The sequence below is a fragment of the Anolis carolinensis genome, chromosome 4 (assembly GCF_035594765.1).
Source record: "Anolis carolinensis isolate JA03-04 chromosome 4, rAnoCar3.1.pri, whole genome shotgun sequence".
NCBI classification, from domain to species: domain Eukaryota; kingdom Metazoa; phylum Chordata; class Lepidosauria; order Squamata; family Dactyloidae; genus Anolis; species Anolis carolinensis.
This window is the reverse complement of record NC_085844.1, coordinates 68,989,322-69,002,560: the sequence shown is the minus strand read 5'-3', so window position 1 is coordinate 69,002,560 and position 13,239 is coordinate 68,989,322. Positions and strand designations below refer to the sequence as shown.

Here is a 13,239-nt window from a genome sequence, read left to right as displayed (position 1 = left end):
GGTGGAGGCTCCTTCTTTGGAGGCTTTTAAGCAGAGGCTGGATGGCCATCTGTTGGGGGTGCTTTGAATGCGATTTCCTGCTTCTTGGCAGGGGGTTGGACTGGATGGCCCATGAGGTCTCTTCCAACTCTACTATTCTATGATTCTACATTGCCCAGGAGATGCCCTTGAAGGGCCGCATCCAACCCATGGGCCTTAGTTTGGGGACCCCTGCTTCCAGTCATCAGTCCCAGCATGAGTTTAACCCATTGCGCCACTGAGGGCTCCAGTCTGAGCCCTGCCACATACACAATGGAGGACCTTCTTACAGCAACACCAGAGGCACTCAAAGTGGCCAGCTACTGGTCAATGGGCATTTAGTATCATGCCAAGTTTTTAACTTTGTTTTTAAATACAGGGTGTTTGAAAAAGAACTCCCTAGTTTTAATGTGTTTATACTTAAAACTAGGGAGTTCTTTTTCAAACACTCTTTATATTACAACTGTACCCTCGGTTCGCTTCTGACAAAAGCAGAAAGAGAAAGGAGCAGCTTTCCCTCAGAATCCTCCCGCGCTTTTTCCCTCCGCAGCGTCCCTTTCTGCCCGCCCCCCTCCCCTCCCCGTTCTGCATCAGCTTCGGGAAGCAGCAGGTGTTGGAGGAGGAAGGGCGCGTGGAGAAGCCCCCGTTTTCTGTGTCCACTTGCCTCTTTCCCCTCCCCACTCCGCCGCCTCTGAGTGGACCAGAAGGAAAGGAAAGGAGGAGGAGGGGGGGAGGGGAGCAGAGGCTGGCTGGCAGGGAAAACCCCGGCGCGGAAAGGAAGCAAGGAAGGAGGCGAAGGAGCCGGGACTGCGGACTTTGCCCTTGGCAGCTGCGAGGAGAAGCGGCTCCCGCAAAGCAGGCGCTCCGAAAGGACGGACCTCTCCTCCCCCTGTTTTCTGAGCCTCCGAGTTTGGTCAGACCCCACCCCCTCCCTCCCTCCTTCCTTCACGCCTTCCTCTTCCTCCTCTCTCCCGGCGTCTGCTTTTAGGATGGAGCTTTGACTGGAAGGAAGCACAACACCACCTTCTCAGGATTCCTCCCTAAACTTTTCTCTTCCTCAGCCTCCTCTGCCTCCAGCTGCTCTGCTCTGGCGAATGGGATAATTTGGACCCCGGAGAAGGAGGGGGCGGCAGGAGGGGTCCCCTCTCTCGCTTGAAGGGCGACCCCACTCCAGCCTGGACTTGTTTCCTCCTCGTCCCAGGTGCTCCTCTCCTCCTTCCGCCCCAAGGAGGGCGAGATGGATTTGGTCGAGGGTTAAGGGATTTCGCCTCTAGGAAGAAGAAGGATTGCATGGCCCCGGCGAAGGAGACGCAGCCCCTGGTTGGGTGAATGAACCAAAGCCTTGCCCTCAGCTCGCTCTTTTGGAAGAACTGATGAGGCACCCCGGGGCCCCGCTTTGGATGCATCGCGGCTATCCCGAGGCCTCGCCTCTCTCCCGAGAAGCCTTGGGGCTCTTGGTGGTGGTGTACGAAACCGGCGATTAGAGGGGACTGAGGAGCCAAGACTTCCCTCCCTCCCTCCCTCCCTTCTGCAGCCCAAGGGGTGGCTCTCTCTCTCTCTTTCTATCCTCTCTTTCTATCCTCTCTCTCTCAGCTCTCTCAGCTCTCTCTCTCTCTGTCTGTCTTTCCTCCCCGCTCCTGGGCGAGTTATGCAGACTCTCCTCCTCCTCCTCCTCCTCCGCGGCTGGTAGGACCCGATGCTGTTGGCTGGAGCCCGGGGCTCCGGAGATGGGGGGCTGAGGGGGCGAGCCAGAGATCCCGCGGGGGCCCAGTCGGCGTGGACTTGAGGCGCGCGTGGGCTGCCGGGCTGCCCTGCTCCCGCCCTCCGCCTGCCGCTGGAAGAAGCCCTCCCGTCTGTCTCTAAATGGAATTAGTGGAGAGCGGAGCCCCTGGTGTAAGGAACAGACATGATCCATGGGCGCAGCTTGATTCACAGTGAGTCCTAATCTCTCTCTCTCTCTCTCTCTTCTGTCCCTGCTACCAACTACTCACATCGAGGAAAGAGACGCAGAAAGCTTAATGGCGTAGGTGTAAATCTCCCCCCCCCCCCCCCAACCACTCTGCTGCTGGACAGTGGAGCTTTGAGTATTCGTTGGTTTTGCTTGGATTAGGATGAAATTCAGGAGGCTCCCAAAGCGAGTTGCTTTCAAAGTCATGAGGTGGAATGGAGTAAAGGAAGGAGGGGGGGAATTGATCTGCCAAACTCTCTTGACTCCCTCCATGGCTCAGCTGAGCTATAGAGGGTTTAGGTCAGGGTAAGCTCAGCAGCACAAGAATCAATGAGACTTAACTGCATAATTGTGTAGGAGAAGGGATTAGAAAGCCCCTCTCCCCCTCCCATGCTGGCCAGTCTTCAGTGGCTAACTTGGATGTGTTCATGGCCGGAATTACTGGGTTGCTGTGAATCTTCTGGGCTGTATGGCCATGTTCCAGAAGCATTCTCTCCTGACGTTTTGCCCACATCTATGGCAGGCATCCTCAGAGGTTGTGAGGTATATTGGAAACTAGGCAAGGGAGGTTTGTGGAAAGTCCAGGGCGGGAGAAAGAACTCTTGTCTGTTGAAGGCAAGTGTGAATGTTGCAATTAATCAACTTGATTGGCATTGAAAAGCCTTGTAGCATCAAGGCATGGCTGATTTCTGCCTGGGGAATCCTTTGTTGAGTGGTGCTAGCTGGCCCTGATTGTTTCATGTCTGGAATTCCCCTGTCTTCTGAGTGTTGTTCTTTATTTACTGCCCTAGACCTTCCACAGATATATAAACCTCCCTTGTCTAGTTTCCAATATACCCTGTTTCCCCTAAAATAAGACATCCCCAGAAAATAAGACCTAGTAGAGGTTTTGCTGAATTGCTAAATATAGGACCTCCCCCGAAAGTAAGACCTAGCGAAGTTTTTGTTTGGAAGCATGCCCGCCAAACAGAACACCAGAGTATGCAGGATTGGTAAATATACGTACCATAGAGGTACATTGAAATAATGGTAGTAACAAGAAATTCTTAATAGGATTCACAGTCTGTCTGGTTATGCTGGTTTGTGATGACAACTACTGTACAGTATATAATAAATGTGAATTCTTCTTCATGTAAAAATAAGACATCCCCTGAAAATAAGACCTAGAGCATCTTTGGGAGCAAAAATTAATATAAGACACTGTCTTATTTTCAAGGAAACACGGTACCTCACAACCTCTGAGGATGCCTGCCATAGATGTGGGTGAAATGTCAGGAGAGAATGCTTCTGGAACATGGCCATAAAGCCCATAAAACTCACAGCAACCCACTAAGTTGGATGCCTGTCTAACAGGACTCAATGGCCCTTGCTTCTGTAAAAATGTTTCCCGAATGGAGGCAACTGTGCTTCTCGTTATAATGTTCATCCCATCTCTTTGCATCGGACCCAGAGTTTTAGGTTTGAGGCTGGGATTATAATCAAATGACACACAACCCTCCCTGGTGCCAATTCAACAGCATCAGCACTAATCCAGAAGATACACTCATTGATTACTGTCATTAGTCAGGATTAATTCCACTGCTGCTGTGTTTCGACTGTAGTCGCTCTCATCCTCATCAGTTATTTGGATTTAAATTGGTTGTTGATATCATGTCCACAGTGTAGAAGTAACATCCTTTGTTTGTCTTTTTCCCCCAACATGTGATTTAAAAAGTTTTTTCTTGAGGACGGTTACTGTTTTACTGCTGTGTTACAGATCAGTTGTCTGTTTATATATTTATGTAGTGTTTCCTTTAAGTACTCGTATATGGCTGGTTCTGTATTAGTTTGGATTAGAAAGAAGTAATAAGATAAGGTGCCAACATCCTGATACACAAGTGAGACCAAGTATCTGGATTAAACAGTCAGAAACTGTGCAAGATTTGTTTTCTTAACTGAGAATGCTGTCTCATTTTTGAGCTCCTGTGATAGTCTAGAAGCTTTTGTTTGTCTTCTATCTATTCCCCTGTTCTTGGCTTATATCACTGAGTTATATTAGTATATTGAGCAGGGTAAAATTAAATTGGGGTTATAAAACAGCAGAAAACAAAATGCCAAGTTTCCTGTGTGTATGTGTGCATGCCATTAATTTATGGCAACCCCATGCATTTCATAGAGTTTTCTTATGCAAGGCATACTAGGAGGTGATTTTGCCAGTCCCTTCCTCAGAAATAAAGCCTACTGCTCCTGGTATTTGTTTGCTATCCAAGTACTAACCAGAGCTGACCCTGATTAGCTTCCAAGATCAGATGGATTCTGATGCCTTTGGGATATTTGGGCCCTATGCCGATGTAGCAGCAAGTGAGAAAGAAAAATGAATACAAGTATGATCCAAACTCTTGTTGTTTTTTCCTTCTCTGAATTGCAGTGATGGGAACAGATTTGTCAGGGTGCCACACCATCTCTTTTCTATGTAACCTCCTTTAATAGAGGTCTTAGAAATTGAACATTTAAGAGGAGGATAGATTTTTCATTATTGCTTTTGAAATAATGTGAATAAATTAATGTTTAAAGTTGGATCTACCCAGAAACAAACAATCAGCATTCAAGTGTAGCAGCCAATATGAATGTTTTATTTATTTGATTTTCCCAATGTGCACATGAATTTGCAAATTTGTGTACCAATAAATTTTAATCAATGTACTTTTCTTGAAATCACAATACCCATTTAAGGCCACTGCCATGCCCATTTTTCAGGTAAAGATGGAAATAATTTAGTGAGGTTATCTTTAGATTTTATGAATTTACCTCCATGATTCACTCAAGATGCAACTTATTCAGGTTTAAACCTTGTGAAACTCACTGGGGCTGAGTAAACCTGCACAGGATAGTGCTGAACAGTTGTGCTTGTAAGCAGAGTTGGCTGGAATTAAATTCTTTGAACCATTTGGTTTTACTGCCAAATGCACCTGCTCTTGATCACACAAATATAATTAATCTTGTAGTTAAACTCAAATTCAGTCACTTGTCTACAGAAATAGGTTTCATTAAATCAGACTTGATTCAGATAAACTACCATTAGTGAATGTTGTTCAATATGTATGACTGAGTACAACATCTTGGTTTTGATGAAAGAGTTCATGAATTTAAAACATTATATGGCATCATAATATGAACCTATGTTTAGGTGAGCCTTTTACATTCCCATGGAATGTAAAAAAGCAATCCTGCTTCTTCCATTTATAATGTGGCAATGTTTCCTCTCCACTACTAGAAACTTTTTCCAGAAACAATATCAGTAGATGCTGCACATTGCACAGTGCCTTGGACTAGGAGCTGTCCATGGTAGCACCTCAATTCACAATGTATGCATGCCTCAAAATCCTTTTGTCAAAGAAAACTCTATGAATTATTATTTCCTTCCTTATATTCCTGGAATTCTTGAAACCTCATTGGCTCTTTCAGAATGACTGTGTGGTTTTATTGCATTCTTTACTAAATTGGAATGTTTTGTATAAATGCAGTTGAGGACAAATGTTTGTAGCTTTCCTCATTTGTTCCATTAAAAATATTGCATGCTGACTAGTAAATGGTTACTAAACAATTTGGAATTATGTGGAATACTCAAAATCAGAAAACAGTCCCATCAGTTTCGTTCCTCTTGTGTTCTCTGGCATGTTACTCCATTCTAAGGAAGGATTTAATATATGGTGAAAATATGTTTTCCACTACATACCTGCTAGAAGAGTATTTTTATGTGGCCCTTGATAAGAACGATATATTGTTCATGGACTCTTTCCATTAATTAGTTTTAATACAATACATTTTTAAGGATGCATGATGCTGACTTTCACAACACTAACAAAAGAAAATAAAGTGTGGCTGAGACAAATGCAGCTCTCTCCCCTGTTCTAAGGGCCACTGTGACTTAGAATGGTGTCACAGATGAGTGATTTGGCTTGAGATATGGGAAGGGATTAGTTATACCATTATTTATTTATCTACATTTCAGGAGCTAAAGTCACCAGATCAGCTTTATAGATGTATCAAGATCTGAATTCTCTCCTTAGTAGTCTAGCATTTTAACCAGTCAGGGAACCAACTGTTTCTCCAGTGAGTAGTCTTGAGGCTCATTTGTAAGGCTTGTTTGCATAAACTGAGCACTGCATTCTTACGTAGAATTCATCCAGATTCTCATATATATGCTGAAGGGTAAAAACTTCACTTTCCCTAGTCTTTGCAGTTAAGGATATGTTTGTTATGAAATTGGCAGTACAGCTTTTAAATAATGACTTGCAAAATTACTCCATATAGCATAATGTTAGATAGAGCAATATGTTGAATTGACAGTCTAGATGCTGTGGAAAGGCTGGAAATGAAAGAAAGGTGGAAAGATCCACTGTATAAGAAAGCAAGGAAGTATGAGACAGAAAGGCAGAAATAGAGTGGCACATTGCAGGTGTGTGCAAACAGTCTAGCAGGTTTGCAGATGGATATAAAGTGCAGGGGGTCAAGTAGCAGAGGCCTGTCAGGACCTATGTTCAGGAGTCACTTAGAGTCAAAGCATATATAACACTTGCCATTGGGCTGACTCCAAAATAAGACCTCTAGTCCCATACCACAACACTAAGGGGCACTTCTGTGGCATGGTGTCATCATGTTACTCCTCATGTCCCTGACAGCTGCTAGTGGAGCCACATTCTTTCACTGTCAATACATGAATCCTTGTCATAGGTAAATAAGTTCACAACTTACTATGGAAATAATAACATGGCTCCTAAAATGGATTCATTTAAGTAATATCATTCAAGAGGTGTTTCCTTCTTTATTCCATTATCAACAGTTGCAAAGGTATCTAAAACATATTCAGAACAATGTGGGTTGGATGCTATAAGCTGCCGAAACTGCTCTCAAATTCTAAGGCAAATTAAACAAGTTCAAAAGAGAAAGCTTCCCTTCTGCTAGCAATGTCCTGGACCTCTGGGTGGCTTTTCAGAGATCTCAGGTAGCTACAAAGGGAAGTCAAGTTAGGGAAATTGTGAACTCTGAACTTCCTGAAGTTCTTTTGTTCAATAGGATCTCTGTGGAAAAGGTGAAGCATGCTCTGGTTATGTGTGGAGTTTTTTTTTTTACTCGACCAGTGTGTGCGCACACACACATGTGCCCATGTGTGCACTCATGCTCACATGTTTTTACTGTTATAGCTATTAAAATGGCTGAAAGCAATGAGAGCTATCTCGTGAGGCTATAACTGACCAGTGGGTGGACATCATTCCTTTTCAGAAGAATCATATTTTTCAGACCAGGGGCTGCTATGTTAACTATTCAAGAAATTCTAAAGTAGTGTTTTCACTTAATAGTGTAGAGATACACTATAATGCCTTTCTTCAATTGCCTAAAAGCTCAGTCTTGATGCCAAGTGATGCATATCAAAGAATGTGTCCTGATTCTGCATAGTATCCTAAATGGTCAGGAATTACACATCATTAGGTTTATATTGCTAGTTATTCCTTCTCATTTTATTTAAATCGCCGCTAAAATGGTAGATATGATATAGCCAGATAAATAGAGAATTTATTAACTTTATTCATTGGATGATCCTGAAGAAGTAATATTCCCTGACCTCCTTTCCAAATGTAAAAAAAACCCCCAAAATAATTAACGTCTTCAAAAATGCTACTAATTAGGACTTTAGCACATTTAGTGTGTGCTAAATGTCTTATAAAAGTACCATACAGAGGATCAATTTTTGCTCCCTAGTTTTCTAGATTCAAAGATCAGACCTTTATGTTATTGAGAAAATGTGTGCAATGATGCTTCAGTAGGCAAATCATACATTTTATTGTTCCCCTCCTACATAAAATATGTATTAGTAAATGCATAGCTTCATTGTGCTCATGTTTCAAGCTGTAACAACACTGCAGGCTTACCAAATCCCAAATATTGGAACAATCCATTTTAAAAAAAACATTATACATTTGTGCAAAATTTATATAGACAAACAGTGAACACATTGAGTATGTATTAAAATATGGATGATATCAAATAAATGTATTCTTAAGTAACAGTGGATTTATGGATGTAACATCAATCAAAGCAGTTTACAGAAAGTGTGGTTCTGTTATCCTTATTAGTTCATCATCAAAAGCTGATAGTATTTTCTTTGCTAAGGAAATGTCCAACCTTAAAATACTTTGCCAACAGATAATACTCAGCAAAATGGTGCTTACATAGTGCTTGTCTATGTGAGCAATCACTAATTTGGTTGTTAATGTTGAAACTTAGGATAGCACTAACAATTCACATAACATCGGATGCAATTTAAGAATGAAAAATAAAGATTTTGAACTATGCAGTCTTATCTAAGAAGTTTTATGGAAGAGACAGCTCCTATATCTTTTTCCAGTCAGCTTTCCCAGAAACCTAAGCAATTCTTATTGAAGAACAACAGAAAAAGGGATGAATCTAAGGGTGTGCTTGAAAATAATCTTCCCAACTTAGTTAATGAAGTTTATAAGAGAATGTTGCTTTGCTGATCGCAAATTGGCTTGGCTTAATTGGATAATGTAAAATTAAGTCAAATAATATGAAATGTCATTTTTTCTGGCTAGATGAATGCTGTTTGTAGGTAATAATAACTGTAATGATTATATTCAGTGTACACGTGATTTTGAAAACCATTAATAGCTTTTAATAATATAATTTAATATTGTATCACTCACTCCAGTTCACTAGGATACTGACAGAATAATCTTCAGACATGCCTGTTTGAAAATGGGTTCTACTAAGTTTAGTGTGGCTTACTCCCCACTAAGTGGGCATAGAAATGCAGTCTTAATGTGTTCATGTAGTGACATGGTTTTCACTATGACCATGTAGTAGCCATTTGGCTGAAGTCTACAATACTTTTAAAACTGCTGGCAGTAAGTGATTACATAACTAAACAGGGCCACAAAAACACCCTATTCATTTGTTGTTTGGTATTTTCCTTCTTTGATCAACCCATTATTGCAACTAATGTCTTTTTTCCCCCTTTCAGTTGTAGCAAGTTTTATCATCCTACATTGGGCTGGGGCAACAAAAAAAGGAGCAGGTATGTTTCTTTCTGTTTAAAATGAAAAATATCCTCATTATCTGGATGTAAATATAGTCAAGGCATAAAATAGCTTTATATTTATATTGAGCCACTGAACGATTATTTTTTTAAAAAATGTTTGGATGAAACATATTTAAATATTTTATGTTTCAAATCTAGAGCACTAATTAAACTCTAAATCATATATTTCTTTTAGCAGCGATTGATCATATTCTCTTATTCTGATGCTTGGATCAAAAGATCAAAAGGAGGAGTGAGGGCACAGGAAGAAATAAAACCTCAGTAAAATCTGGAAGATGACTATAGAATACACAGTCATGTCAAGCCCAGGTTGTTACATGCTATGGACACTACATGTTACAACTTTAGGTTATGAAGGATTCATTCCCTACCAGCTTGTTGAAAACTGTGCATATTTTAGTCATGCTATGGGGTTTCTGCAACCTGACATATCTTGGCATCTCATCATTTTTAGTGTAGTCATGATTAGATTTAAAGTATCACAGAAAAGACATAAAATATTCTAACTCAGTGAAGTTTTTAAGCAAATGACACTAACATTTCTGCTTTCTGAATATGAAATATGAACATAAGCAGTTTATGATGTTTATGTCAAATATAGCTGCATATTATATCCTTAAGCATTCTTTAGTGCAGTGGTTCTCAACGTGTGTGTTCCCAGGAGTTTTGGAGTACAACTCCCATAAATCCCAGCCAGTTTACCAGCTGTTAGGATTTCTGGGAGTTGAAGGCCAAAACTGGGGACCCACAGGTTGAGAACCACTGATTTAATGGTTTAGAATAAAAGTTATATAGTTCATCTAGTCTTCAGTCGACATGTGGAAATATTACTGTGTGTTGGTTTAGAAAACAAGTATATAGATGTTTAACTTCCAGGATTTACTATGTTTTTGTAACCTCAAGTTCCATTGTTTGGAGCTGGATATGAAGTTTTGGCTCATGGTGGACACAAATTTGCCCAGATATTTGTTTTTAATGAAAGATTTTGAGCACACACACAACCCTTTTCCATAAAAGTTTGTCCTGCCTAATTTAGGAGGGCAAATGTCCTTTTTGTTATTGTTCTTTTTTACATCACTAGGAATTGGACACTAGTTGATTCTCCTGGAAATAATCCAAAGATTAATTTATCATAGTAGATTATGATTTATCTTCTGTCCATTCCTGGTTTAGAATTCCTGAGTGGGGAGATGTGAGGTTGTTTTTATTTGATTTTTTTAATGCTTTTCATTGGTGAACAATACAGGATGTTTGAAAAAGAACTCCCTATTCACCATTTAATTTAAATAGTGAATAGGGAGTTCTTTTTCAAATACCCTGTATATAAATTGAGCCAAGGCAGTTCATCTGTCATTAGGTCAAATTGACAAACCATCAAAGCCTATCGCTTCTCCAACCCTTCCTCCTGAATCTGCACAGACCATGCCACAGAATGTGATAAATGAAGAAAATGTTTGTATATTCCACAAATATGCCTGTAGAACAGATAGCTCTATGTAGCTCATATTTAGTCAGAAGAGAGTTAGCCCAATCCAGCTTCAACTGAGAGAGAATTAGAGTGATTAAAATTATTGCAGCCTGAGCAAAGCACAATTATTTCAGCATTCCAAAGTGCAACTTAACATATACCTGTTTTTAAAAAGATGAGCTAGTTCTTGTGGTTCTAGAACATGGATGAGGAATTTTATCTTCCAACTGTTAATAAGATTCATTTTGGTAGATGTCATAAGGAGTTGGAATCCAACATCACTTGGATAGCCCCAGGTTCTATATCTCACTTCTAGAGGAACGAAGAAGGGAAAAGATGACCTTCTTAATAAATGTCAATACAGTCAAAACCTCAATAAATCCCAATACAATTTTCACGATGGTACCAAAAAATTAACTATGAAACATTTCCCAAAGAAGCTAAGGCTGCTGAAAGTTGCAGTCCAACAAAAACTGCATGGCTGTATTAATCCTGTCTTGCTACAAGTAAGTAAGTAGAAGCTCTAATGTGTATACCACATGTGTCACTCTTTTTGTTTTTAATTTCAGAAAAGCAAGCCACTTCAGAAGGACAAAAAACAGTGCAGTGTGGAACCTGGACAAAATACCCAGAAGGAGGCATCTTCACTTCTCCCAATTACCCCAACAAATACCCTCCTGACAGAGAGTGTGTCTACATTATAGAAGGTAATGGCCCAATACATTATTCCTTATTTTTAAATTAATATTTTTGTTATATTTAGAATGGTTAGCTTTAAGAATCACTCTGAAAGTCTTTTGACAGCATGGCAAAATATAAAGCTAGTAATTTTTTTTGAGCTAAAGATTTTATGTTGTATGGTAGGCAGTCTAATAACACTGCACACATATCTACCCAGTTATGTTTGGGTTTCATGGAGGATGAGGAATTGCAATCTTACTGTACTTGTTTCCTCTTTCTCTTCTACCTATTAGAGTACAGCTGTCTAGTATGTTACTATATTGTAGAAGCTGAGTAAGAACACAATGATATGATAGCAGCTGCTGGCCTTATCTCAGCTCACCTCCCGCTTTCTTTGCCTGAAAACAGAGAAAAACAGCACTGGAGCTGCCACATCTCAACATTTCATTTACACAGCCAGAGATATGAAATATCATTTTATGGCAGTTTCCATTCTAACTTCCCACTTTTTTTTGGCTAAGGTAAAGCAAGATCAAAATTGAAAGATTAAACACTGAGAGTAGCCATCTTGTGCAATAACTTCACAATAAAGTTGAGGGAACATGACACAGAACTGTGGCTCTTCCTATTTCCTTATCTCTTCTCTTTCCTGCCTCAGTTTTTACTGTGGCAATCTCTCCTTGGCAGTCAAAGAACACTTGTAACTTGCTGTTCTCAATTGCCATCAAGTTAGCTTCAGTTAGGGAAGTTCTATGAAGAAGAGATCTCCTGTTATCAATAGCTCTACTCAGATCCTACAAACTAGAGAGTTTTGTTTATTCATCTGTAATATCATCTTTCTCTTTTACCATGATATGGGCAAAGTGCAATAGTCTCAGAGTGTTCCTTCTGGCTTCTAGTGAGAGTTTCGGCATGATTTGTACTAAGCAAATCTCTCTGGCAGTCCATGTTAACCACAGAATTCTCTTCCAGCATCACATTTCAAATGAGTTCATCTTCTTTCTGTCAGCTTACTTCATTGTACCCTGGTGGCGCAATGGATTAAACCCTTGTGCCAGCAGGACTGCTAACTTGAAGTTGGGTTGCTGGTTCAAATCCTACCTGGGGAGAGCGCAGATGAGCCCCCTCTGTCAGCTCCAGCTCCATGTGGGGACATGAGAGAAGCCTCCCACAAGGATGGTAAAACATCAATACATCTGGGTGTCCTCTAGGCAACTTCCTTACAGACAGCCAATTCTCTCACACCAGAAGTGACTTGCAGTTCTCAAGTCGCTCCTGACATGAAAAAAACTTCATTGTACAGAATTCACGCTTGTACATAGAATTTGGAAATAGGTATGGGTGAGCCTTACAATGTTACTTACATTTTTCATTTTCTTCATTTATCTCTTGTCAGGTAGGCTAATTTGACCATGATTCATGATACTTATGTACAAATACTGATGTCATTGTCCATGTCCGCACATAACATTTTCTGTGCAGTAATGCTGTTTCCTGTGCAGATAGGTTATCACAAAACCCCATGCACACTTTCTGTAGATTTTTTCATTGTGGAAATAAAATTTCTCAATGCTTGTTTCTTTCTCCAAAAACAACATCAGCAAACAATTACATTCCTAAACACTTTGATCTAGATCTTTTAGACCCATGATACTGATTTGGAAAAGTGACTTGATTTGTTTTCTAGAGTATTTCCATGCATATGCTCATTTTAGATTGGATTACATAGGACAGAAAAAGGTTTTATTCCTAAAACATGACTTGCAAAATGCATTCATTCTCTTTCTTTCTTATTTATTCAATTAACTGTTCATCATGTTTGTGAGTGGACAGAAAATGGGGATGAGGAGGATAAAGAGGAAGAGAGCAGAAAAGGGAGGCTAACAGAGTATGTGAAAATATCTTGACATTTGATATAAGCTTTTATAATTAGAAATATTTCTCAGATGATTAGGAAAAATAAAAACATATAGTCACCCATCCACTTTACATAACATTGTAACAATATCTGAAGTAGTTTCCAAGGTC

General features: G+C 40.2%; 1 protein-coding gene across 6 annotated transcripts in view; it reads left to right on the top strand.

The window, feature by feature from the left end:
• Positions 1-602: 602 nt before the first annotated feature.
• neto1 (neuropilin and tolloid like 1) overlaps positions 603-13,239 on the top strand; it is a 136,781-nt gene continuing 124,144 nt past the window's right edge. For 2 of the 6 annotated variants that reach the window (XM_062980582.1, XM_003219726.4), the window contains exons 1-3: positions 613-1,952; positions 8,985-9,038; positions 11,100-11,237. In XM_062980582.1, coding sequence (XP_062836652.1) covers positions 1,925-1,952; positions 8,985-9,038; positions 11,100-11,237 — 220 coding nt within the window. In that variant the 5' untranslated portion in view covers positions 613-1,924. Of the gene's footprint in view, positions 1,953-8,984; positions 9,039-11,099; positions 11,238-13,239 lie in introns of all 6 variants that reach the window. The other 4 variants (XM_016992915.2, XM_008108734.2, XM_062980584.1 and 1 more) reach the window with 4 other exon arrangements.